This window comes from Molothrus aeneus, chromosome 1 (genome assembly GCF_037042795.1).
Source record: "Molothrus aeneus isolate 106 chromosome 1, BPBGC_Maene_1.0, whole genome shotgun sequence".
Classification (NCBI taxonomy): Eukaryota; Metazoa; Chordata; class Aves; order Passeriformes; family Icteridae; genus Molothrus; species Molothrus aeneus.
Window position 1 is genome coordinate 17,057,061 of NC_089646.1, and position 26,052 is coordinate 17,083,112.

A 26,052-nucleotide genomic window follows, 5' to 3' on the forward strand; every position below is an offset into this window, starting at 1 on the left:
GTTAAGAAATAAATAAACAAATAACTGGAAAAACCTTTAAATGAGATTTTGAGAGAAATGGAGAGCACTGAATTAGATACTCAAAAATGCTAATCTAGTCCAATAAAGAATAGTAATTCATGAGACAAAGTGTGAACATGTCACTAGGCCATCTCAGTTTACTCTGCTCTCCCTGTTATGTCAATATAGTATTTAAAAAGTTTTTCTTTACGGTGGGAAAGTTGGATTATGATCCTCTCTATTAACATAGTTCTACCCACTTTAATGATAGAGTCTTTAGGAAGCCCAACAAGGAACTGATCCTGGGAGAAAACCAACTCAGGTTAATGCAAACAACCAGCCCCCAGTCAAAAAAACCCCCAAGAAAACCCAAAACACAATCACAAACAAAATCAAAGGAAGAGTTTTTACTTCAAACTCAGACAAATTCCCTCATTTGGTTTGCCATACAGCCTCAGCAAGCAGCTGTACATGCAAAAGTGGCAGTGCAAACCAAAATGAGAATAAGCACTGAAAAGTGGAAGCAGCTGAAGCTGATACTTCCACTGCACAGAAATGCTTACGCAGCTTTGACATCACACTGAGGAACGTTGTCTTCCACCAAGTTAAATCCTTACATTAAAAACATTACATTTCAGAAAATTATTTGGGAGACTTCTCAAGTTTGTTTTCCTCTACACTCAGACATTTTTAAAAGTCTGATTTCTATTTAAACTGACTTCTATTTAAACTTCTATTTATATGCCCAAAAAATTGTTCCCTTTGAAGTTTCCTAAATTGAGACACAAAAATATACCTCCCTCTCCAGCAAAACAGGGTTCTTTGGTTTGGGGTTTTTGATCAAGGGTATGTAAAGGTTTACTTCTCGTTTGTTGCTGTGAGGTATTTTAAGTAAGTATAAAAGCCATGAAAGAGTCCATTCAGCTACTTACCATTTAAATCTTTAAAACCAACTGTAAAGCTATATTCATTGTTGGACACTTTGGGGCATGGAGGTGGTACAGTCTCCACTCCTAAACTCTGTTAAGGTAGAAGAAAAACAGATATCTGATGATACTGTAATGGTAATTACTATTACATACATTAACATTTGAAAACCAATTACCAGAATTTAGCTAATGAAATAAATTCTTCTTCAAGAACAGAATGGCATGCACTGGTTTTTTATGTTGGACAGGAAGACTAACTAGGGGCAGGACAAGGGTTCAAGCACTGTCTCACAGTCATGGCAAGGGATTTGCTGCTTCTCAGTGCAATGTTGATGGCAGCAACTCCTGTCAGGCAACACCTGGGCGTGGTGTGGGGAACAGCAGAGAACTGGACTGTTTCTAATTGAGACAGTGGGCAAAGCCAGACTGATTTTCAGCTTCCTTGGGTTTTTTGAAGGGGGGTGTGGAAAGAGTTTAGCTGTGTACACATTTGAGCCACAGTGTTATTTTCTTTCCAGAGTGCTTTATTTACTAATATAAATGAAACTTAGCTGTTGCTTTGTCCTCTTGGTTGAAAAGAACCAAAACCTAAATACAACAAACAAAACCCCATGCTATTGCAATGTAAACTGCAAACCTGTGTAAATACAGAACTCCTAGTTTGCAGCAGAAAAAGCCAATTCTGAATTTTCATTTCTTTTTCAGTCCTGTTATATCTCTGCATGCTTCTATAATTTACACTTATTTTAGGAACTGATAGACTGGTGAAAAAGTGTGAAAAACTATCTACAGTCTTGTTTTGAAGGTTAAGAGTCTGAGGGAATTAACAGATCCAGTTCAGTTAACTGAAAGTCTTCAGGCTTTCAGACACCCCTGCCTGCTTCTCCCACACCATGCTGATGTGAGATGTGATGCCAGAACTTTAGGGAGGAGGAGAAGCCTGTCCCAAATTCAGGAACACCCCATCCCACCCAGTGCTGCGCCGGGGAGCTCAGAGACAAGAGACTCGCTCTCTTACACTCTGCACCGCTGGTCTTGTAACACTGCTGTGTCCAGTCTGAGGAGGTAAAATTTATCACAAGCAGTCTTTTGTTCTTTTGAAGGCATAATAATGAAATGAGATCACCATAAATCCCTCCATAGATATATAAATACATAAAATAAATATGCACATCTACAAAAAAGCCCTAAAGAGCAGAAAGGCTACCAAGGGACAAGGTATTGTGATTTGACAGCTAACAACACCATGTGAAATCTTGGCTTTCACCCAGTTTAAACACAATTTCTATTCTGTGCCTCAGAATTATTGGTATTTATTTTGTCAAGCACTGGCATTCACCAAGAAGAAAGACCCCCTCCAAACAGGAGCTGTAACCAAACTCATACATCCAAGATGACAACTTAAGTGTTTTCAATCATTCATTTATTAAAATACAACAAATGTATTCCCTTTGTAGATTTTTTTTCCTAGAAATAAAAACTCTCCTTTCATCAGCTTTTGCAGGAAGTATTTCATGATTAGAGCTTTAGAAAATGGCCCATGCTGTTTTATACTCTCAAGAGTGTATTCTGCATTGGGAACAAAATCTCCATGAATTCTTGAATGCCACCCTCACTGCAGCTTAATATTTTGCCATATCTAAAGAATCCTTTAAACATATATTCAAAATGTTGATTTCATTTCCAAAGTTCACATTTGACAATCAGGCTACATCCCATTTACCCATGTATGCTAAACTTTCATACCTGAAAATTCAGACTCAAACTCTTCCTGCTTTCACAGAATCCTTTAATTTCTTTGGATCAAATCCAGAGGAATTTAAACTGCTGGGCTGGGTTTTTTTTTTTTTTTTCCAGAAAATGTCTTTTACAAGCAGTTAGATCTCTTTAACAACCTACCCTGTACTGATATATTACCTTATTCTTTGGGCCACTTGTTTTAACTTTCAAGCAGAGAAATTTGGTTGAAGGTTTATCACAATAACGTAACTGCATTTATTTGGAGTGGAAGTGCATGAAAAATGTAGAACAGTTCCCTCTTTTCTCTAACACATAATAGCTACTTTTCTAATCTGGATGGAAAAAAATAATTATTTACCTGAGTGAGCATGTCCATCTCCCCAAGTAAATTGCTGAACATTTCATCTATATCATCACAGGTTTGCTCCATCTGATAAAGAAAAACAAACCACAAACAAGAAGTTCATTTCAGTTCATTTCAAAGCCAGTAATGGCCAAAAACAGAAGATACACAATGCTCTTTTATATTGTGCTCACAAATAACTTTAAAACAATTGCTCATGACTTGCAAAACCCTGAATCTATACCTTAGAATTATCTACTAACAGTTCAGGACCCTTATGCCGTATATGCTAAAACACACACTTCAGATCTATGCTTATACGAAGTTCCAACTACCTCCTTTTATAATTTACATTTCATACAAAGTCACCTGCTAATAAACTATGGTTGTATCTTAAACATAGAAAAAATGCAGCCTGTGAGAGGGAGAGAGGGAAACAAAGTTTGATGTTGAGAAATTCCTGAACGTTTCATCTTGAAAGCCTTTTTTCTTTGGCTTAGATAACTAATACTACAGGAATTTATTGGGTGTTATCTAGTACAAAATCAGGTTATGGTTAGGTATGTGACCAGCTTTTTGGCTCAATATTTCTCCATTTTTCTTTCAACTATTACTGCACTGAGAGAACTGCAGTCTTACCTAATCTCAAGAGATGTGAGGAACTGAGACAAGGAAAATGGGTGCATGCTGCATGACCATCGATGGCAGCACTTGCTGCAAGAGGGCAGTGTTAGGACAGGATCCCACACCAGTGGTGCTCAGCTATGGGGAAGGCACAGCTTCTGTAATAATCCTTCTCCTCATAAATCTGTTCCTTTGCAGGGAAAGAAGCAGTGTAAAAGGGTATCTGCCATGGAATGCTACCAGAGACAGGGACTAGAAACATTTTATGAAGAGGCTCAAGCCTGCAAAGGACTGAGAACTGTGGTACTAAACACATAAAACCAGGGTTCAAACTAGGGCCAAACTTTAAACAAGTAAGTAGTCCTATCAGTTCTCTGCGGTTGTGTGCAGCTGTATTGGACTTTGTGACAAGGTTTGGGGGATGGGGAGCATGGCTGCAGCGGTGACTTCTGTGAGAAGGAAGTTGTCCCCGTGTCAGACAGGGACAGGAGTTCAAGCTGGCTCTAAGATGGACTTGGTGCTGGCCAAAGCTGAGATCATTGGCAATGCTGGTGGCACCTCTGTGACAAGGCACTTAGGAAAGGGTAAAAAATGCTTCAGAGCAGCTGTAAAAGAGCAGTGGGACAGTATAAGTGACCTAACCCTGCAGACTCCAAGGTCAGTATTGAAGGAGGGAGAGATGTTCCAGATGCTGGAGCAGAGATTCCCCGGCAGGCCATGGTGAAGCCCATGGTGAAGCAGGTTGTTCCCCTGCAGTCCATGAGGGACCATGCCAGAGCAGATATCCACACTGCAGCCTGTGGAGGTCCTCCTGCCACAGCAGGTGGACATGCCCTGAATGAAGATGAGGACCATGGTGTGCCACACTGAAGCAGGCTCCTGGGGGGAACTGCAGCTTGTGGAGAGAAGCCCACACAGCACAGGTTTTCTGGTAGCACCTGTGACCCCATGAAGGACCCACACCAGAGCAGGCTGCTGCTCTAAGACTCCACCTTGTGGGAAGGATCCAGGCTGGAACTGCTGCTGAAGAACTGCAGCCTGGGGGAAGGTCCCAGGTTGAAGAAGTTCATGAAGGACTGTCTCCCTTGGGAGGGTCCCCATGCTGGAGCAGTGTAAGAGGAAGGAGCAGCAGAGATAAAGCATTATGAACTGACTGCAAACTCCATTCCCCTGGGCCACTCCCCATCCCCTTGTGCCACTTGAGTGGGAAGAGGTAGAAGAGTTGGGAGTGAAGCTGAACCTGTGAAGAAGGGAAGGGTGGGGTGAAGATCTTATTAGTTTTCTTCTTATTTTGCATGATCCTACCATCTTATTAACTGGCAATATATTAATTTAATTTCCCTATGTTGAGCCTGTTTTGCTCAAAGGTAGTTGGCAAGTGATCTCCCTGTTCTTACCTCAATCCATGAGCTTTTCATTGTAATTTCTCTCCCTGTTCTGCTGAGGAGGGGAAGTGATAGAGCACCTTGGTAAGCACCTGGTAGCCAGCCAAAGGCAACCAAACACAGCACCTTACAAGATGAGAACCAGGCTGATGCAAGAAAGCAATCAACTGAGGACAGGAACAATTCTAACAACTATAAAGAGTGGTGAGAAAAGAAAACCAGCAAGTTTCCTGTTCTTCAGTCTTATGCTTTTCATTTAATTAGAGCATCTTGAGTCATAATCAATGGATAAATTATAAAGGTCACTAAACCCTAAAATCAGTATCTGTTTTTTGAGAATTGTGATGTAACTAAACAAAGCACAGGCAACCAAGGACAGAATTTTCAACTTTCAATTTCTCTCATATCCCAGAAATCAAAGACTTAAAGATTTGGGAAGTGAATACTCTTAAAGACATTTTAATAGGATGTGGTTGACAGAGCTGAGGGCAATCCTAGCCCAGCCATGGAAATTGTACAGCTCTGCCCAAGGAACAGACATCACACAGGACTGAGTGAGTGGAGAGTTAAAGTCATCTTATCTGCTTCCTTTCCAGCTGACACATCCACACTGGATGGCTCACTCACTCTCTCTGTCTGTGTCACACTTCTCACACAGAGCCTTGTACAAAACATCCTGGTTTTGTAGACTCAGCTCTATGCTGGTGGCATATGATTACTGAATCTTAATTCATTTATTTGGATCAACAACTGTGTAGCTTCCTACACACTTGGCACTTGGAGAATCAATTTTCATAGAAAGGCTAGATCAAATGGTACTTATTTGATCAGGCAGAGTGAAGATACATTTGTTATGTGACAAAAAATGGTGCAGCAGTTCATACTGACAAGTATCTCATCAGTGTTTAAATAGTGCTGAATAATTTTATGTTTTCCTGTTTTCTGATTTAGGAGATCAAAATATCTTCTAAGGAAATCCTATCAGTTCCAGTTATTTGTATGTTTTTGGTAGATTTTTTAAGCACTAGCTACATCAGCTTTCAGGAAAAGATCCTCATACAAGTTCTTTTTGACAAATGAAATCCTCCTTTACTATATTTTTACAGAATAGAAATATAAAAATGGCAAAAAAATTACTTGAGTTGTAACCAGTTGCAAGTTCTTATCGTGAGGAGTAGTAAGAACTGTCTAAAAAGGTAAAAATCAAGCCTGAGGACCCTCCTCAGTAATTAACAACATGAACAAAAAAGATAAAGCCATGTTGTCATGAAGCCACTGCCTGTACTGGTATTTTATTTTCTCTTGAATTTTTATTGATTTGGTTTAGGAAGACAAAATTGTCATCATAATCAACAAATATGCTGAATTTTTTTATGTTAAACTACACTGAATGATCTATTAAATTAGTATAAGAACTCTACATATTCACCAAAGATCTTGCCAAGAGCTAGAACAACTTAAGAAAGTAATATGAGTCCACCACAACATGGAATTGCAGAAGACCATCCATACACTCTTCTTCTCTCCATTTATATCCATTTCTTTTATTTGATTGCCACAATAGAAAGAAACAGATAGGAAAACTTGCAGATTTGGAAATTATCCTGTTGGATGTTGCTGCATTTTGGATCAGCAATTTTTTCTGAATTTTACAAATAGCCTTGAACTTATTCAAACCAGAAATTCAAGGTGAAATGTGTAGGTGCATTAACAAAACAAAGGAAAAAATTTAGCAAAATGCCCAGAAGAATACTGAGCTTCATATCCAGTCCTACTCTACTGTAACTTTTCCATCAGGTTTTTGTTTATTCTGTACTCATATTAAGAACTCTTAAAATCACTACTAACTACAATAAATCAAACAGAAAAAACCCCTAACCAAACAGAACAGTACTTTAAGTTTCCCAGACTATGCATAAGATTTAAGTGGAGAAAAAAAGTTACAAAGCCATGTAGGTAAGAAAGAGAAAAGAGAAGGAAGAGAAAAAAACAGAATTTAAATGAAATGAAGAAATTGTGGTTGTCACCAAAAAAAAACCAAAAAACCAAACCAAAACAAAAAAAACCCCACTTCCTTGTGGGAAGCCATGTATGTAAAATGTAATGTATTTTTAAAGTGACTGGTTTTTAAACTGATGCCTTCTGGACAGTAGCACAGTTAAAAGTACTACTTGTTTTTATTTCCCCCCTTTTCACATTTTCAAATCTTCACTAAGCTCTTATAAAAAACTTTTTTTAAAATTTTACTTTATTTAATACTCCTACCTTTTTCATATCTAAGAGATTGGGACATTTTCTCTTCAACTTCCTATTCTAACTACCAATGAGTCTCACTTTTAGTTTATGTAATACATAAATATTGACTCATTAATTCACCCTACTATCTAACAGAAGTCCTGCAGAACTACTGGATCAAATAATTTTTTTTACCTTCCCAATTTAGATAGGAAATTGAATTGTTTGATAGAATCTTTAACACTCCACAGGAAGAGTAAAAACAGTGGTACAAAATTCACCCTGCTTAAAAAAAAGCCAAAACAAAAAAAAACCTATTTAAAAATGAAATGAAATCTGAAAAAGTGACCATACAGTGTACATAAACCCCCCCAGATATGGTACTATACCAAGCAGAGTTTGAACTGTTAGTATTTTAGGATCTGATAGTTCTGAGAAATACTCAAAGCCAGTCCCTGTTACTAGCTAGAGAGAAGTTACACAGGAAGTTACATGGTAAAAAGGCTTCTGCACTGATGAAACGCAAAGCTCTGTGAAACTGAGCAGCAAACACCAACAACATGCTCACCTCTGCCACTCAGTCTCAGCAGTTTAAACAACAAAAAAAGAATGAGGAACACCATGATGTCAGAAGATGAAGACTTAGAGTGGATTCGTGCTATGAACAGTATCAGGAACCAGCCCACTTAGTGATCTGGCACACAGTTACAGGCACTATCATTACATTCAAAGTATTGTTCCTATTCTTAAACTGCTACATACGTAAGTAGCAGAGATAAAAATGCAGGAAGTATATTTTGACAAGTCACACAGAAACATCAAAAGCACACCTTCAGGTCCTAGTCTCTGCACTACAGAGTGTAAATGTCAGAGTACCAGGACCACCAAAATGAACACTGTTTGACCAACCAGACAACTGCTAATAGCACAGCAACTTCATGCTATTGCTTAATGCTTTAAATGCTTTCTGGAGTGGAATGAAAAAATCTACTATTTTAGAGAGACTCCCTGATGAGTAAATTGCTCAAACCAGAGATTCACCCTTGTGTACTACAGACTACACAAAGGAGATCCTCCCACAGCAAAGATAGAAGAAAACTAGGGAAGCAGGATGAAAATGACAGAGTCTCACCATAAAGTGAAAAGCTGGAAAGAGAGTAACTGATTGTCACAGAAAGCAGGTGTGAAACTAGTGTGATTAAAAAAAATGCACCAAAACCTAAGGGAAAGTACTGAGGCACCATTTCATCCTGACTTACAACACAAATTCAGTGGGGTAGTAAATGAAAGTCCAAATAACCTTCCCAGGGAAACATGCAGGGTGTAACTGTGAAACTCATCATCAAAACTGGTGAGTCAGCAAGACGAGGATTTGGTTTTCTTTACGTGCAGTTGCAGCTAGAAGTGCTAGCATAGCAGAGAGCTTCAGGCAAGGATGATGAACCTCATCTTTTAAGACCTAAAATAAAGACTCCACCGATTTGGAGCCAGAGTAAAGCTTTCACAACAGACAGACTATACCTTCCAGCACGAGATTTCTTGCCTCTTTCTGAAGTACATGATGCTAGCCACTGCTGGGGATAACCTTCTGGCCAGATGGACTGCAGGTCTGAAACAGATCTAACTAGGTTCCTCACAGTGATTTTACAGCAGATGTCAAGGAAAATCTCATACTACCCACATCTCTCATATTCCTAAGTGAGCCAGGATGGAAGTTCCTCAACCAGCTATTTCATCACATCTAGTAAAAAACCCTTAACAGACATTTAGGCTCACTTTTATGAAGTAAAGTACAAGAGAACATCTGTCTCTGCAGACTTCAGTCTAGAGGAACATAATCCAATTAGTTACTAATTCTAGTAGATACTACAAATGGAAATTGAAGTTTTGGACTGATAAAACAGAAATGGTAGCTGGCCTCAAGGTTTCAAAATCACAATCAGATTTGGTAATTAGCATGTTGACTTTCCTCTTTGTTACCTACATGACATGGCTCTTTTGCTTTAACTCTCTTTTGCTTTAACACTAGCTCATATTTTGAAAAGCATGGATCAAAAGCAATTAGACTGCTTCTAGCACTGTACTTGCCTAGCATTGATAAGCAGTGTATTTTCCAATAAAAAGCTTGCACACACTGATAATTCTGAAAGCAGTTTTTTGCTAATATTTGCTATTCTTCTGGGAAATGTGGTGTGCCAATAACTGTAGGCTTATGTGCACCTGAAGTTACACTGCATATTTATCTCAGGGATGGTGTGACATGTGACTCCATTCATGAGGGAATAAAAGTGACACACAAAAACACAAGTGGCTTCAGGAAGACTGTACAACTGCAAAGTATCCTTATTAGATAATAAGTAAATGAAATTTGGCTTTGGATTAACATTAAAGTGGCAGATAAATACAATCAAGAGAGTCCTACTCTAATGTTAACCTGGGGTAGGTACTAGAGCTCATATTCTACTAATTCCAGAATCACCCACCCAGAGGTAAACACAAACATTGTTAGATAAAAGCACCCCAAACTCACAGATCCTACTCATGTTTCACATAAATTTTAACTATGTCATTTGTACAATTAAACCTGTTGAAAACTTGTTCATTTTTTGCCATTTTGGAAATTCACAAACAGGAACTAACCTGCAGTGAGGACTGATTTTGGAAAAAGTCTTTATTAGTCTAAAAGTCCCAGATTTCGCAGACCTGAAAACTACACTGTTTCACTTAAATGATGGCAGCAGTTGTATTTGTTCGCCAAGATGATAATAATAAACACTACAGGAATTCCTATGCCATCTTTTCCAGTGATATTTGAGTACTCCATTTTCAGTGAGAGTGACAGAAGGGGTGAGGAGGGTGGGGAGGGACAGACATTTAATATGTTTGTAAAGCACCACAGGATGCTGAGTGTAAGCCATCTCCCAGATGCTGCTGCCTCAGCATCCATTAGCTCTGTGATGGATCCCCACCATCCCCACCATCCCCTCTCCCCCCCATGCACTGCCCCAAACACATATTTTTTTCCAACACCCTTGTCAAGAGTGGTGTCTGTGAGAAGCAGCTGTGGGTCCTGTTCAGAGGGTGAGGCAGGATGGCAAGATTACTGAATGGTCACTGAGGCTCACTTAAGTGAAGCTGAAAGGAACAAGGGACTACCTAAAAGCTTACTCACAGTATGTAAGGAAGAAGTTACTCAAGGCCAGAGGAGGGGGTTAGCAAAGAGCTCCTGTTCTGCAAGAGGACAGGAAGAACATTTAACCTATGGCTGAGGTAAAGGGGTGTAGAGGGACAGGGCATGAAGGCTGGGTGTGAGACTCCTCACTAAGATCCTCTCCCCAGTAACTCTCAGGCACACACACAGTCTGGATCCTGGGCTCCAGAAAATGTGATCCAAAGATACTCGAGCAGCTGGGGAACTGGGAGTTAAAAGCACTTTATGAAAGGTGTGGGGGGGAAACCAACCCAGCACATATGCAAGGAGGAGAAAGCTTGGGAGCAATTTCTGTGTACCAGAAATGCACTTTGTACCTTCCTGTCAGCTCCCAAAGGGAATTGTTTCTATGGAAATCAAAACAGTGCCACTTCTGTTCATTTTTATACACTATCCTCACATCAGTCAATGTGCCTCAGTCTGGCTTGTCTAAGAACATTATAGAAATACAGCTACAGTTTTGGTCATCTTTTTTTTCTTTTGTCACAGAATTATTTACTGCAGAATGGTCCAGACTGGGGACTTTCTCCTCATGAGCCATACAAGCAGGGCAAACTGCACAGAATAAAATGGTAGGAGAAGACATACTTTCAGCCCTGTGCCCTCACCCAGACTAGTAAAAAAACCACTTCCCTATTCTGTGCCAGATTAATGGCACACAGGAACAATATTTCCATTCTACTAACATATCTTCTCCTGGAAAAGGCAGAAGGCTGGGTGGAAGTGTGTCCCCTGAGCTCATGAACCACCAGCTTACTCAGGCTCATCCATTTTGAGTTGACAACATGTCGACTTCAGCTCTACTCAGGTATAGACAACTTCAGACATACAAGTTATCAGAACTCAGTATCAGAACCTCAGTTTTAGGTTCCCCCGTTCCCTGCCATGATGGCAGGGCAGAATAGCAAAAGAGTAATGTAACCCTGAGTAACAGAAATTTATAGCTTCCACATTCCTTCCCATAATCTGTAGTTTGTTGATGTTGGTGCAATGTTTTCCTTCCTGTTTTTTTTTTCCTGTTACCCAACACTGCTGTACAGAACTTAGACGACAACAAGAGACTGTCTTGTACTTTAAAAAATTGCCAGCAAAATAATGTAATTTTGATGTTTAGCTTCACAATCCATGAAGTAGGCTGATCCCACATTAATAGATTGTCCAACAAGCAGAAAACAGTAGACAAGAAAGCCCACAGATGAGAGAGGAAGGCATACAGGGGGGTAAAATGAGGGAAAAATCCTTCCCCTCCTCAATTCCCTAAAGAATCAAGACATATTAAAAGTGTGGGATAGTGAAAATAACAGCATAAACTTAGGAAGAGGAAAAAAGGAAAGAAAAGTTACAGTACCAAATCTGAGTGCAGGAACTGCTATGTTGGATAGCCAACGGCTCAGCTTTTCCAGCACTCACTTCCTCCCACAGTGAGCCACTAGGTAAACACAAGATATGCTATAAAGGTCCATGACACAACTGTCTCCCCATACAAATAACTTATTCCTATGACCTATCACTGGCAAAAGTTCTAAATCACCATTTTCTTTCCTATAATCACATGTTCTTACTACTGCCAGAAAAGCTTAAGGGATGGCACACATGGCATGGGAAAGGAACATTGAAAAAGGAAAAGACACTAAATAAAATGCTCTCACGGTAAGAGTGAAGCAAATGGATGAATTTGCAAAAAAATGTATTGAATCCATCTGTTTATTTAGTATAAAGTTCATATAAAAAATCAAATAAAGCAAGTAATGCTTTAATATGGATTTTAAAGATATTTCACCAATGTACCTTGCTCAGTAACATATTGAGTAGTAGAAAAATGAAATGAAGATTTTTTTACAAATCTCAGTTTTATAACTGACTGAAGTGTCAGGTACAATTCCAAGGCCCACTGCAAACTTTTTACCTAGCAAATCTGCTTTTTTCACTCTATACAATGCAGTGATTACATGCAGCTTTAAGCAGCAGGTTTCAGATGAAGATGTGTAAGGAAAAGTGGCAGCCTGGAGTCCCCACAGAGAGGACATTTTATTGGTGTGGCAGTGGTTGCTTTGTCACAACCCAGAGAGCCCTGAACTGCACAAAGGAACAGTCATGAGAAGAAAATGCACCAGAAGGAGAAGAACCTTGTGACATTTCCATTCCTACATTTCTGTAAGGTTTTCCATGAGAAGGAAATGTCACTGCCTCCCTCTTTTTTCCCTCAGAAGTGGAGGAGGGATGGAACAATGCTGATCTGGTCACACAACTCCATCATGACACAGGGGAGACAAAAGAGGCCAATCTAACGACAGATGTGAAAGGCTTTGCTGGATTCCATGTAAGAACATAGTCCCCATGGGACAGAACTGCAATTATGTTTATGATGGATTCCTTCCTGGAACTGGCATCCAAAACCACTGGCTCGTTAGTATTTGCTCTCTCAAACATTAGGTCTGTCACCTTCCCCTCTGTTATGAGGACATGGTCACTAAGGGACAAAACTAAGCTGTAACCACAACAAATGTTTGTGAATGTCATTTGTGTGCATGGTTTTGGCACATATTCTTGCTTGGTCAAGGCTATCTCAGGTATTATGTCCTGCAAGGCACATTACAGCAGATATTTCAAATACAATATTTCATCAAAAAAGCAAAGAAAACAGTAATGTCTATTTGACTGGGGGGGTATTTTTGTGTGTGCTTTTGTCTTTTTTTTTTTTTTTAATTTGCAATCAGACAGAAAAAACACATCACCTTTCAAAAATATTTTTTGTGCTGATAATCCTTCTTATTTATGTGCTTCAACGAAATCCCCATAGCAAGTGAGGGAATGGGGCCTTCCAGTACTGTTAGAAAATACTAGAAAAATCTTCAAAGTACATCAAAATCTTGCTCTGATGCAGAAGTAAAGTAATCATGTGTCTGCAGCCTGGGTTACCTGAAGATGCGGTGAGAGTACCAAAATGGATCAACTAAGGCCACCAAGGAGCATGTTTTCATTGCTGCCAATAAGGCCTTGATGCCAGCAGTTTAAATAACCATTCTGCTCAGCTTCTTAACTTTCCTGGTGAGTTGCCTTTGAGCAGACACATCATTTTGCCTAAAACTGGGACTTCAATGGTAATTTGCCATTTTTATCAGCAAAAGCATCCAGTGAGAGCCTGTATGATTGATTTTAGCTTCTAGTGATTCTCTCTATGCTTGATGGACCAGCAATGCTGCTAAAGGCAGATTTGCTCCCCTTCCATCCTCACTCTCCCTGACAAGTACAATGACAAGATTTTCACCATAACATTTACTTTATCAGATGGATTGTCTGAGGACAACTGAGGACTTTCCGTTGGTAGTGACACCAACCATGCAGGGTGTGCTCATCACTGATAGCAGACCCAGAGAGTTTTATCCCTCAATACTGATGTCACATGGCACACTAGTACATCCGCTGCTTTAGATCACAAATACAGAGTGAAAGCAAAAATGGAAATGCACTGAGATGTACCCAGTGCAAAACTTCTATCAGATGTGATTTTGTTTGTATTTCTAAATGGAGCAGCAGAGAAAAATATGTTTTGTATATACACTGAAGGTCATCCTTCTTCTAGGATTCATAATGCATCTAGTCCCCAAAATACTCCTAATACTTCTAATGACTTTAGTCCTTATCTATTTGAGCCTAAATTCATAGCATGCTGAATCAATGTGTGCAGGCTGGAGTAGTTCCTGGCAGCAAAAAAAATTTGAGAGCAATTAGGCCACAAATCTGAAAGGTCACTTCACTGGAAGAAAGTCTTTGAAACTAATGACGAACCTAAAATTTTTGAACTATCACTACCAAACTAGTTTGTGAATTTGCACAGTAAAATTTTAAGTCAGATTAAAGTCATCTGTGCTTCCTTTTCATTCAAAACCCAGAAGCAATACAATAAATTGAAACTGAGGGGTGTGAGGAACATATATGCTGCTGTAGTTGCTCAAAAGTGTCCTACAGAAACTTGAGAAGAACATAGCACCCAGTTTCTTTCACAGTACAACATACATCTTCTACACTGGTAGCTCTACTGGTAATATCTAGGGTAGCTATGGATCAATAGGCTGGACAATAAGGAAATGCCCCAAATGCCTGTTTTTCCAAGAGCCATGGAGCACTCCTAATCATGGAAAGACATGTGATAGCATTTCTATGATATCTGCATCTGATGCGCTTGTCCTAACCTCTTTTTAGACAATGAAGGGAAGACAATTTTATAGAGCATGATTCATGGCTGCTGCCTAAAACCGTGCCGCCAAAGCGAGGTTTAGCAGTATCTATCTCTCTGTGTAAGAGACTGTAAAGATGACTCAAAGCCTCATGTGACTCAGATGCTCATGTCTACAGCTGGATGAGGAGAGTCCTGCCTCTAAAGCCCAAGAAGTGCTTTGGAAGGTCTGCATGGATGCACGTTAGCATTGTCACTAGAGACCTTCCAAAGGAAGGCTAAAACTTCCATATTGCTGCAGGCAAATAAGAGCTCTTGTTTTCACTTTAACCTCAGATCAGCACCTGACCATGGGAAGTCATCATCAGAACAGGTCAGACTGACCTACAACAAAACAATCAAGATATACTGCAACCAAAGATGGAAAAAATAGTCTGTGAGAGAGGAAAACCCATGTAGTTTGCAAAGAGAGCAAGAAAGAATAAGGGCCCTGATATCCTAATGATATATAGGAAAACAAAATTCAGCTACATTCCTGTAAAGCAACCTCTGAAACAGAAGCATGCTTTTAAGAAAATTCATGTTCCCAGATCATCTTATCAAAGGTCAGATGTTAATGAATCTGCAAGAAAGACAGGTCGTCTCTTGAACAAGGCAACCCCTTCTCTCATCTGCAGCAGTGCTACAGACTGGTAGTTTTCTCACACATTTTTCAGGGCCAAAGAGATTTGGCCTCTTCTTCCTCTTACTGCTTTAAGACATTTCTTCTAACAGGAAAGGTGAAACACAGCAAAAGCAAAATCTTAATGGATTGGGTAAATCTTTTTACCTGTAAGAAATCTTGGGGCTCAGTACTGAGTTAAATTGTTGCAACACCCAACAGGCCCATTCTGCTCATACTGTTGCCTCTTTTGTGCAAATTGTTACCCTACCAAATGTGTTAGTCTCTTTATAAATTACAAAGAGATCAAGGTTACACCTGACTTACAGGCACGTGAATTATGGCATGTGATCTACTAGACACTGCCCAAATACAGTGACTTTTGATCTGCAAAAAATCAAACTTTGCTGTAATAAACACACTTGATAACAAAATTAAAAAACACTTCAAAAGCATCATACCCTGCTTGAAGATACTATTCACTGATAATCACAAATTCCAGCATGAACAATTAAAACACAATTTACTCAATAATTACATTGAACCATCAGTCATTATGCCTCCAAACATCAGAACACTCTGTAATACCCACAGGAAGTATTTTTGAAAGAAAGAGAAGATATAGGGAATGATTAAATGTTCCTTTCAGAGATAGTACATTTTTTCAGTTGTGTTCTCAGATGGATCAGAATTTTCTGAGAATAAAACAAGGACAACTCAGTTATTTGTAATACTCCATTGATTCAACCTCCCAAAGACATTTGTATGTCATATTTCAAACCAAATTATTTCAATTTTTAAGCAATGCTTGCACAAAGCATTAAGTACAATTAAATATAATAGTCTCCTTAGAAAGCTCACTGGGGAAAACAGAACCATAGAGGTTCAGCAAAAACTTAAACATTCTGTTTCAGACATCAAGTTTTAACCGAAATTCATACTCTTTACAAAGTTACCAGAAAAAAAAAAAAAAATTGTAGATTTAGTGGAGACAAATTATTAGGAGACAGCACAGGTGGAGCAGGTCAATAGTACAGCCCCCGGGAGCACTGGGGCTCACCTATTTGTCTCTAATGACACAGATGGACTACATCCAGCCCAACTACATTTACTGCATTGTTTGCACCAGCAGGGTAATTGATCAACGGTAAAATCAACAAATTTCATGTGTGAAATAAGATGGATGCAGGTTTGAAAGAGATGAGAAAACACATATGTCATGTAATTCATAAAGAGGAACTAGAACCAAAGAGGGAAAATGACTGCCCAAGTTCTGCAAACAGGAGTTCTGAGAGGGAGAGACAAACTGGAGCCAAATTATTCACAGAATCAGAGTCATCTCGGGCAGAAAGTGAAAAGTTTAAAAGTCAAAAAGTTAAGCTGCTAGTTTGGTGGAACCCTGCTTATTTTGTTTGTAGGCTGTATTCCTGCAAAAAAAAATTTAATGACAGTTAAGATCAGTTAGGCAGCTGGATCGCATGCCGCCTAAAAGACACCACCGGATACCTCTTCCCAGTGTGATAATGAATGGATTTAATAACTTCTCTTTTTGGTGCACGAGGGATTGAAGAACCACCCCAAGCTTGTGGAGATTGCATTTCAGTTACTTCTCCGGGGTATTCAGCTGAGGGTATTATGCGGGATGGACGCTCTCTGAATTAGGCGACACTTGAGAGTTTTTCCCTACACCACGTGGCCAAAGACCAGCAGCAGCAGAGAGATGTAAACTGTGCTCCTTGGAAGTCTGTACTGGCTGTTTGGCCACAACCCCACCACCTTCTACACGCTTAGTTTCAGACTGATTAGAATGTTCACACGGTGTATTCTCTTGGTCCGCAGCTCTCTCCCGCCTGCTTTCCCTTTCCTAACGCCGACCCTGAAACCGGGCACTGCGCGTCCCTCGGGATTTCCTACCGGCCTCAGGGAAGCTCTGGCACCCCTGCCAGATCCCAATGATCAACCCCCTGCTCACTTCCTCCAGGGAGGGGGCACAGGGAAGGTCTGACCCAGGGTAACCCCGCCGAGGGGAACAACCGGGACCGGGACCGGGACCCAGCACGGCAGCGCGAACCCGCACGGTCCCGCACAGCCCGCCGAGGCCACGCCGGTCCCGAGGGGAGGGAGCGCGGTGCGCGGCGCTGTCCCCCCTGCGGTTCCCCCCGCGCTGCCCAGAGCGGGCTTTGCCGCACCTCTCACCCCGCCGGGAGCCCCCGGGGGCCGGCACTCCCTCCCTGCCCGCTTTACCTTGCCGGCCGGGCGGGCAGCGGCTCCGGAGGCTGCGAGGAGGCGCGGGGCGGCTCTGCGGGACCCGGCCCGGCTCAGCTCGGCTTGGCGGAGCCGGGTGCTGCCGGAGGGAAGTGGGGCCGCCCCGCCGTGCTCGCAGCACCGCCCTCCGCCCCCGGGCCGCCAGAGGCGGCGGCTGCTGCTGCCCTGCCCGAGTCCCCCGGGCAAACCCCGGCCGGACCGAGCAGCCCAACACGGCCCGGCCCGGCCCGGCCCGGCCCAGCCCAGCCCAGCCCAGCCCAGCCCAGCCCGGCCCAGCCCGGCCCAGCCCGGTCCGGCCCCTGCGCTCCCCTCCCGCGGCCGCTCTCGGCTGGACAGCGCTGTCAGGCGCGCTCAGGTTTTCGAACAGAATTGTGTTTCTTTCCTCCCTTTAGTGACTCTACATCTAAGGCAGCGAACTGCTTTCATGGCATTCTTTTGTCACCTCGTACCTTTGGAAAAGGCTGCCTTGAAGGGTACTTAGATTTTATTGACGGAGCAGGAATGATTTTATAACGCGTTATATTCCATAAAAAGTTGGGGATGAAAAAAATAATTGAGACGTTTCCATCTGAAGTTAAAAAAGCCAGTGTCAGAAAATTCTGATGTCACCAAGTTTAAGAGAGATTTTGCATACTGTAAGCCACGTGAAAATAGAACTCTCTCTTGATTCAAAATCCTGGTTTCGGTACCTATAACTTTGCCAAAACAATGCTTTTCGCAGATTTTTTTTCTTCTATACCTAAAGCAATGACAGAGAAGTGTAGTGAAAAAAGGTGAAGATGTCACCATCGCCTCCTTCTGTTACTTCAGTTTAGAGAAGTCACCAGGTAGTTCAGCTTACTCTTGTGTTTATTGGAAATTTATATTAAAATTCCAGATTTTACTCCAAAGTAGCCAAGAAATCCTGTGTTTCATTCCTCCAACAGTGCTGGAGATGGAATAATTACAGCAGAAGGATGGTAGCATTTTAAACTACCACTGTGTTTTGCACAGCAAATAAATTTCAATGCTTTAAGGGGTAATTGCTTTGAAAAAATCCAGCTGAGATAGCTCAGCCATATTTAAGAATGCATTTAGGAAATAGTGCATTGTTCTGCCCAAATTATTTCACTGACAAGCTGGCTAAAATTTACCAGAGTCTTTAGTGAGGTCAGAGTTTCATTTTTGGCCAGGCTCAGGAAAATACATCTAAATTTGGCAAACAACATTTGTAAAATCATGGAAATAGTTATTAAACTATTAGTTATTTGTTGAGGAACTAGGGAGTCTGAGATTCCATGGATACTGCATATTGTCTTTGCTGACTTTATTTGCACTTGCTCCTTTTGATTTTTTGGTATCATTATGGTGCCAAAGAATGATGTAATTTCAAAAGATTCATTGGCAATTATTTTTTAAATTTATCCCAAAGTCAAATTTTAAATCAGGACTTAGTACTGAACACTCTGCATGTATTAAGGAGTATTAAGGAGTAATACTGGATGTGCATTTTGTTGTCAGAAAGTATATTTTTATTTCTGTATGTGACCTACCAATAACATGGTCACACCCTGAATACACTGGTGGTTTCACACTTATTTAGCTGTTGTTAAATACATAACAAAAATATTTGTTAAGATAATATAGAAAACATGTATTCTGCTTGTACAAAGTAGCCTTTGTTTGCTTTGTCTCTAGAGTTGTTCCTGTCCTCTCCAAGTATCCTGAAAAAGGCTGAGAGCTGAATGGCAGTATTTGCATACATTTGCAATATATTTGCATATATTTTGCAGCTCTCCAAAGCTCACCTGGCATTGCCTATAAGAGGAACAGTGGAGATAAGAACAGCATACCTCTAGAAAGCAAAGGAAAAGAACAGAAACCCCAGAAAATTTCAAGTTTTTGGTCTGTGTTCATCATCTGGGCATGATGATTGTGCTCCAGTGGGATGGGTGGAGGTCATCACATATTCATAGGGTGGGGGAAATGCTACAGCAGATACAGTCTTGATTAACAGTGTGTGTTCTAATGTTAGAGAGAAACAAAATTTGTGGGAAGAGGAGGTAGAAATAAGTAAAACTTCCTAATTTGTTTTCTGTCAGATGAAATGAATGTGCAGCAGAATCGTTCCCCTGAATTCCAGCCCTACATTCTGCCTGCTCTCTTCCAGAAGCTTTGAATTTTCTAATGGGAGGAGGAGGCGTGCACTCCACCCAGGTTACAGTTGGGCATTTCTCAACAGTTGCATGACTCAAGTGCAGTTAGAAATGGTTCTTTTCTTATCTTGGGTGAGTAGATCACTGGGTGGATATGCTGTCATTATACTCCCATTCTGGGGAAGAAAGAAAAGAGTTTTCTTGACCTCTCCAGTCCTTTTGGATTGCATGTCTTAGTAATGTTTCTATAAAGCAGCAGATAATTTAGAATTAAAGCAGAACATCTGTTTTTGAAAGGAAACAAATAGATATTTTTCTAGTGTCGGGAAACCAACAATCCCTTGGAAAAAAAACCAAAACATTTTACCATAAATGTGTTCCCTTAAATTTTATTGAGATCACTTTATACCCTGACAATAATCACCTACTTTGTAGAGACTGACCTTAATTTTCTCTACAGGGTAAATAAGACACTATGCTAAGATCTTACCTGCCCAGAGTAATGCAGGATCAGCCCATAGCCCTCAGTGTTATGAATGGAGAGGGTGCAGATATGTAAAATATTGCCAAGCCATTGTGCCCCTGGCCAAGATTAAAAAAGAGAAAAATAAATCAGTGTAATTAATTAGAACTTTTGTCATAGCAAAACACAGAGAATTGAAAGGGTTGTTTGTTTTGTGGTTATTCAAACATAATAACTTTCAGGTGGAAGAATGGAAGTTTTGATCATAGAGGACAAAGGCATAGATACAAGCTACAAAATAGGATTAAGAATATGTGTTTAAGGGAAGTGATATCTAAAAGCTGGAGTATCCTCTTTTTAAGTAGTACCATGCAAATACTGAAAATCTTTGGTACAATGACTGGATGTTCCTCTAGGGTACATCAGATAAGTTCTTTCATCAGTACACTGTTTTTCCAGAAAGCTTTAGGAGATTGCAGTTAGTGAAAAGTGACTCACATCACCACATCAGACTGTAATGTCAGAGCATTCTGGAAAAATGTTTGGTATCTTCTTATAAAGCCAAAAGTAAAAAGTATATGTATAAGGAAGTAGTAATGACAAGTTTTATGTTCTTCCAATATGTATTAATTTAAGGGTGGGTTTTAAAAAAAAAATTTGTGATTGTGCAATACAGCAGAAGACCTGTAAACCCTAAAACTTCCTTACAAGAAAGATGGAGAGGTCTCATTTAAGAGCTTATATCAAAGAAATTACCAAAAGCAACATTTAAAAAGTCACAGTAAATCAAATTTAAGTACAACTGCATTGTATACAGAAGCTAGTTAACAAGAATATCATATTAAGTTCATTAAAATTATAGCAAATTAGGAAGCTGAAACTCAGTGTGCTAAAGTGTGCCCATCTTCTCTTCTATCCTTTTGAAGGCATCTTTCAGCAAATCAGAACTAAAAATAGAATTATTTCTCGATTACTCTTAAGAGAAAAGCATTGGTTCTTACAGTGGAAAACCAAAAGCAAAACAAACCAGTATCTTAACCTGGATGAAAAGTTGAAGAAGATGTTTTAATCTGAAAATGTTAGCAGTGAAGCTGGCAAACTCACACTTTTAACTGCAGGAAATTAGAGGTACTTCTGAAAAGTCTGTGATCAAATCTTAGTTAATAGAATTCTATCCACCATCACAATTTTAAGATGTATTTCCATTTTTCTTTTTCTTCTGTGTATGATAGGGCCTTGACTTAGTCAATGGCTTCCATTTTTGCATGTAGAATATGTTTAGGAAACTATTTACATATCCAGGATTTACACTGTTAAAATTTCTTTAAGGTTTGATTAATAAGTCAGAGATGCCTGAGAGAGACTTTTTCACTGGACTCAATGAGTTTTAGATTAAAGTTTTCCTGCTCTCACATATAAAAATCATTGTGTACATCCATATTTCTTCTAACTGTTCATACATAGCAGATATCTATCTATATATACCTATATCTATATCTATATATATATATATATCCCTTTCTGTTCATTGTAGACATCTGTTCAAGTCAGCCCCCTTCTTCACTTGTGAGAGCTGAGCATCTAACATAAATTGCAGCTGAGGCAGGAAAAGCCTGACCAATACATCTCATTTATTACCTTTATTAATCTTATGATAAATGAAATCAGCTGCACCCTTAAAAGGAAACCTGTATATGTCATAGCATGCAATATTGAAATCTTATCTAACTTGTTCCAATACTTGTTATTAACTAGAAAATTGTAACCTGAGGGTCTTCATTTGAAAATGTCAGCATTTATTATTAATATAATTTCTTTAGCTGTACAAAATAGGCTTTTTGATATTGCTCAGAGCAATGCGTGCAAAAGTTAGCTTAATGAGAAGTATCATTTTAAACTGAGCATTTGATTTTACAAATGCTAAACTAAGTGTGAAATGAGTAAGGTTTTGAAGCTTCTTACTGAAGTAAATATAAGGTACTTGAAGACAAAGGGAGAGAGAATTATCTTACTTTATTAATAGAAAGAAATTATTTATGTATTTTACTAATTTAAAGTTATTCAACCCATTCCTTACTCACTTCTTTCCTCTGGGATTTATTTCCCTATGCACTTTTCTTTCCTGATTGTTAAAATGTTGTAAGCATGGTTTATACAGGTAGAATGTTCTCTTGAAATTTTGTCAATTCAAAGATGGATGTGTTAGCTTGTGTGAGAGCAAGCATGGAATTTGGTCCTCTGGTCACACCAGTTTAAACTTTCACCTTTGTAAAATAAAGTTTAAGTGTTCTCCATTACCTGCTACACATTGACTGTTTCATTACATTCACATGAATATTGAATATTTCCCCATTTCCTGGAGGCCCAGGGAAAGCTTTAGGAACAGTTAATAATCTTCTTTTGACAACACAATAATAGTTGCAAACAATTTTATAACTTTATTTTGAGATTTTTTTTCTATTGTTCAGGGTTCAAAATAAATTTGTTCACCCCCTGCCCACTTCCCAGCCATCCATTATTTTCACAGTGATCACAGAACTCTTTGAGGAGATAATTGTCAGCATTTTTCTTTCTGTCAGAAAGCATCTCCAAAATCGGAGTATGAATTTATCCTCCTTTCCCTCTCAGCAGGTATTTTTAAGTACAAATGCCAGGTTATATCTTTTTGCACTTTTGATTTGCTGTAGCTGCATGTCAGTATTAGGCTGCAAAGTTTTCAGCCATGTGTCTGTCGCTTAGAGCAAATGTGTAGTGTGTGACATTTGTTCAGATGTAATATGCATATGGCATGAGGGATAGCATGAGGAAAGCTGCACTATAAACTACCTGTATGGTTTTTTCTGGTGTGCAGAAGTGCAAAGTGGAGTTTTTGCATAATCATTTCTTTCCCATCTGTGTAAACACTGTCTGCAAAGAACAGATGGAAACCTTAAGAAATAGACATCAGAACTATGTTTTACCCACGAAGTTCCTGATAGCTCCTGCAAAAAACATTTCAAGTATGTGGCACTTACTGCTCATAAGGGGGAAACTAGAAAGCAGAACTTGCTTTCAGACCACATACTAAACATGGCAGCAGCTGTGGGAACCTATTTTTAAGAGTTTCATCTTCTAGCCCCACCTCAAAGGGAGGTGTGACAGTGGTCACAGGGGTCTTTGGATGAGGGAAGAGACAAGGATTTGACTCCATATTTCAGAAGGCTTGATTTATTATTTTATAATATATATATTACATTATAACTATAGTAAAAAGAATAGAAGGAAAAGTTTCATCTCAGAAGGCTAGCTAAGCTAAGAATAGAAAGGAATGAAAAAACAAAGGTCTGTGGCTCGGACAGAGAGTCCAAGCTAACTGGGCTGGGATTGGCCATTAATTACAAACATCCAAGATGGGCCAATCACAGATGCACCTGTTGCATTCCACAGCAGCAGATAACCATTGTTTACATTTTGTTCCTGGAGCCTCTCAGCTTCTCAGGAAGACAAATCCTAAGAAAAGGATTTTCATAAAAAGATGCCTGCGACAAGGAGGTGCATATGAAATTCGTTCGTGCATATGAAATTAGTTCATGCATATGAAATTCACAGCTGGAATTTGGCTACACATTCAATCCTTCCTGGTAAGTCCCAGTGAGTCAGACCAAGGGGTGTCTTAGAAGTGCAAGTTGAGTCTACAGAAAAAGTACATGTAATGCAAAAATTATCGGCTAAGAGTTTTGTCATACCATGGCAGCTTTGACCTGTCTTGGCCAGCTCAGATTATGTTAGATTTGTGTGAGATACCAGACAATATTTAAACTAAAAGTAATATTCTTTAGTTTCCACCCTACCACAATGTTGTATGATGAATCCTGAGAGAAAAGCTATGTGCTAGAGCTTAACACACTGCAGCAGTGATCTCAGCTTTACATGGCTGCTGATAAATAAGATAGCAAGGGAACTGGTTTATTTCCCTATTGTTCATAAAATATTTGCTCAAAAGAATTATAGATTTTCTGAAGGGTAGTATTTACTTTGTTCAGGTAATGTACAGCTGAACTCTGAATATTTCTATTAAGAATTTGGAGACCTTGAGCTTTCTATCTTTTTTTCTTCAGCTTTCTATGGCCTGTAGTTGGTGCTGGTCTGTAACCAAATGTCTGTGAGTCAAGCAAGAGTCAAGGTGAGACTCTCCTTCAACAGTGCAAAGAAATTACAATAACCCAGCTGTGGCCAATTGTGTCACTTTTACTCAAGAAGCATCTCACTTGATTCACAAGAGCATAAGACAATGAAAGGTTTACTGGGATAGAACTAATAATCTGTGTTTTCCAGATGAAGTTGGCAATATAGTTTTTCCATACAATACAAGTTGAATATGAGCTCCCTTTGAAATTTAATATGATCAATAATGTTTAAAAGAGGACCTTGACAATAGCATTGTGCTTCCTCTGGTAGATTTTATTTTTGTTAATGTTAGGAGAAGGCAGTGAATTCTCAGTTCCTCTTTAACTGAACAACTTATGTTTCTACACTGCACTATTGCAATATAGACTTGTATTATTTTTAGACTATGGTTATAACTAATATATTAAATGCTGTCATATTTCCCTCATATGATAGCTTGAGTGCCCATTTGTCAACAAAAAATACTACTGTTGCACAATGATACAGCCATCTGCTGACCATAACAGAGCTTTCTGTGAGAATAAGGAAAAACAGAAGTTAAAATCATTCAACAGCTTAGGTATTTCAGCCAGAATCACATGCTTTACTGTTCCTGAGGATGAGGGTTCCTATGGACTAGCTATGTACGTGGTGCAATTTAAAGAGTTTGTTGCAGGACACATTAAGGCAAGATGCGGCTTTGGGGTAAAATTTTTGAAGAAAGTATGTCAAATAATATATCTTGAGCTTGAAAAAGCTGTTCCTTCTGCTCTAAAAATAAAATAAGCATGAAAGATCTTTGGCTGATAATGTTTCTCTGAAAGTAAGGAGATTACTTTCTCAAACAGACTTAACTACTTCAATATCTTTAACAGTTTTGTCGAGGACTTCTTGAACAAGGGGTAGTTTATGGCTGTACTTCAGCAAAGCAGCTGAGGAAGTGCTTTGTCCCAACTCATGATCACTCCACCATGACTGGTGTTTATGTGCTGTGCTCTTAAGTATGTTGTAGTTTCTGATTCTGCTCTCTTTTTGCCACAGTGACATTAGTCTTCATCTCTCCTATTACATCTGAACATAATTCAGATTGTGTACTCTTCACATTTCACTCTTCAATAGTATTTTTGCTCATTTTCAAATGAAAATCCTTTGCAATAGCATTTAGGTTATCCCCAGCTGCCAGAAACTTTTCTAAGTACAGGTAGCTGTAGTAGAATGGCAAGTATGTGTACTACATTATCCTGGATTTAAAAAAAAACCTTTTGCAGAGACTTTTTAGAAGTTTTAGATGTAAAAAATAACATGTGAAGGCTGTCCTAAATTTTAATAAATGGGCAAAGAAGAGATGAGGCCTATGAGTCTATAATGAAAGAGAGATGGTGTGGAATGTGGAGAGTACATGGAGGAACTTGAAAAAGATCAGTACTTTTTATTTGATAGAAGTGAGAAGCCAGTGCCAGCTAAGGAATGCAGAGACAAAATGACACAATGAAAGTATTAGGCCTAGAAAATAATTTTCAGAGCAAGAAAGAATAAATGAGAAGGGAAAGACCACATCAGGAAACCATGGATAAGGATGTGAAATGAAAGCCTTGCTTCAAGCTTTGACATATGGAAAGAGAGCACCTATTTTAGAGGTGCTGCAAGAAAATAATCAGCAATCTCTAGACACAGCTGGCCTGGGAAAATCTGAGTCCAAGATGATGCCCAGTTTACAGCAAAGAGGGAAAGTTTGTGG

General features: G+C 39.4%; 1 protein-coding gene across 1 annotated transcript in view; it reads right to left on the reverse strand.

Moving 5' to 3' along the window:
• APBB1IP (amyloid beta precursor protein binding family B member 1 interacting protein) overlaps nucleotides 1-17,627 on the reverse strand; it is a 65,119-nt gene extending 47,492 nt beyond the window's left edge. The window contains exons 1-3 of the mRNA XM_066552008.1: nucleotides 17,550-17,627; nucleotides 3,028-3,099; nucleotides 933-1,020 (exon numbers count right to left, since the gene is read on the reverse strand). Coding sequence (XP_066408105.1) covers nucleotides 933-1,020; nucleotides 3,028-3,099 — 160 coding nt within the window. The 5' untranslated portion in view covers nucleotides 17,550-17,627. The remainder of the gene's footprint in view (nucleotides 1-932; nucleotides 1,021-3,027; nucleotides 3,100-17,549) is intronic.
• Between the last annotated feature and the right edge of the window lie 8,425 nt (nucleotides 17,628-26,052).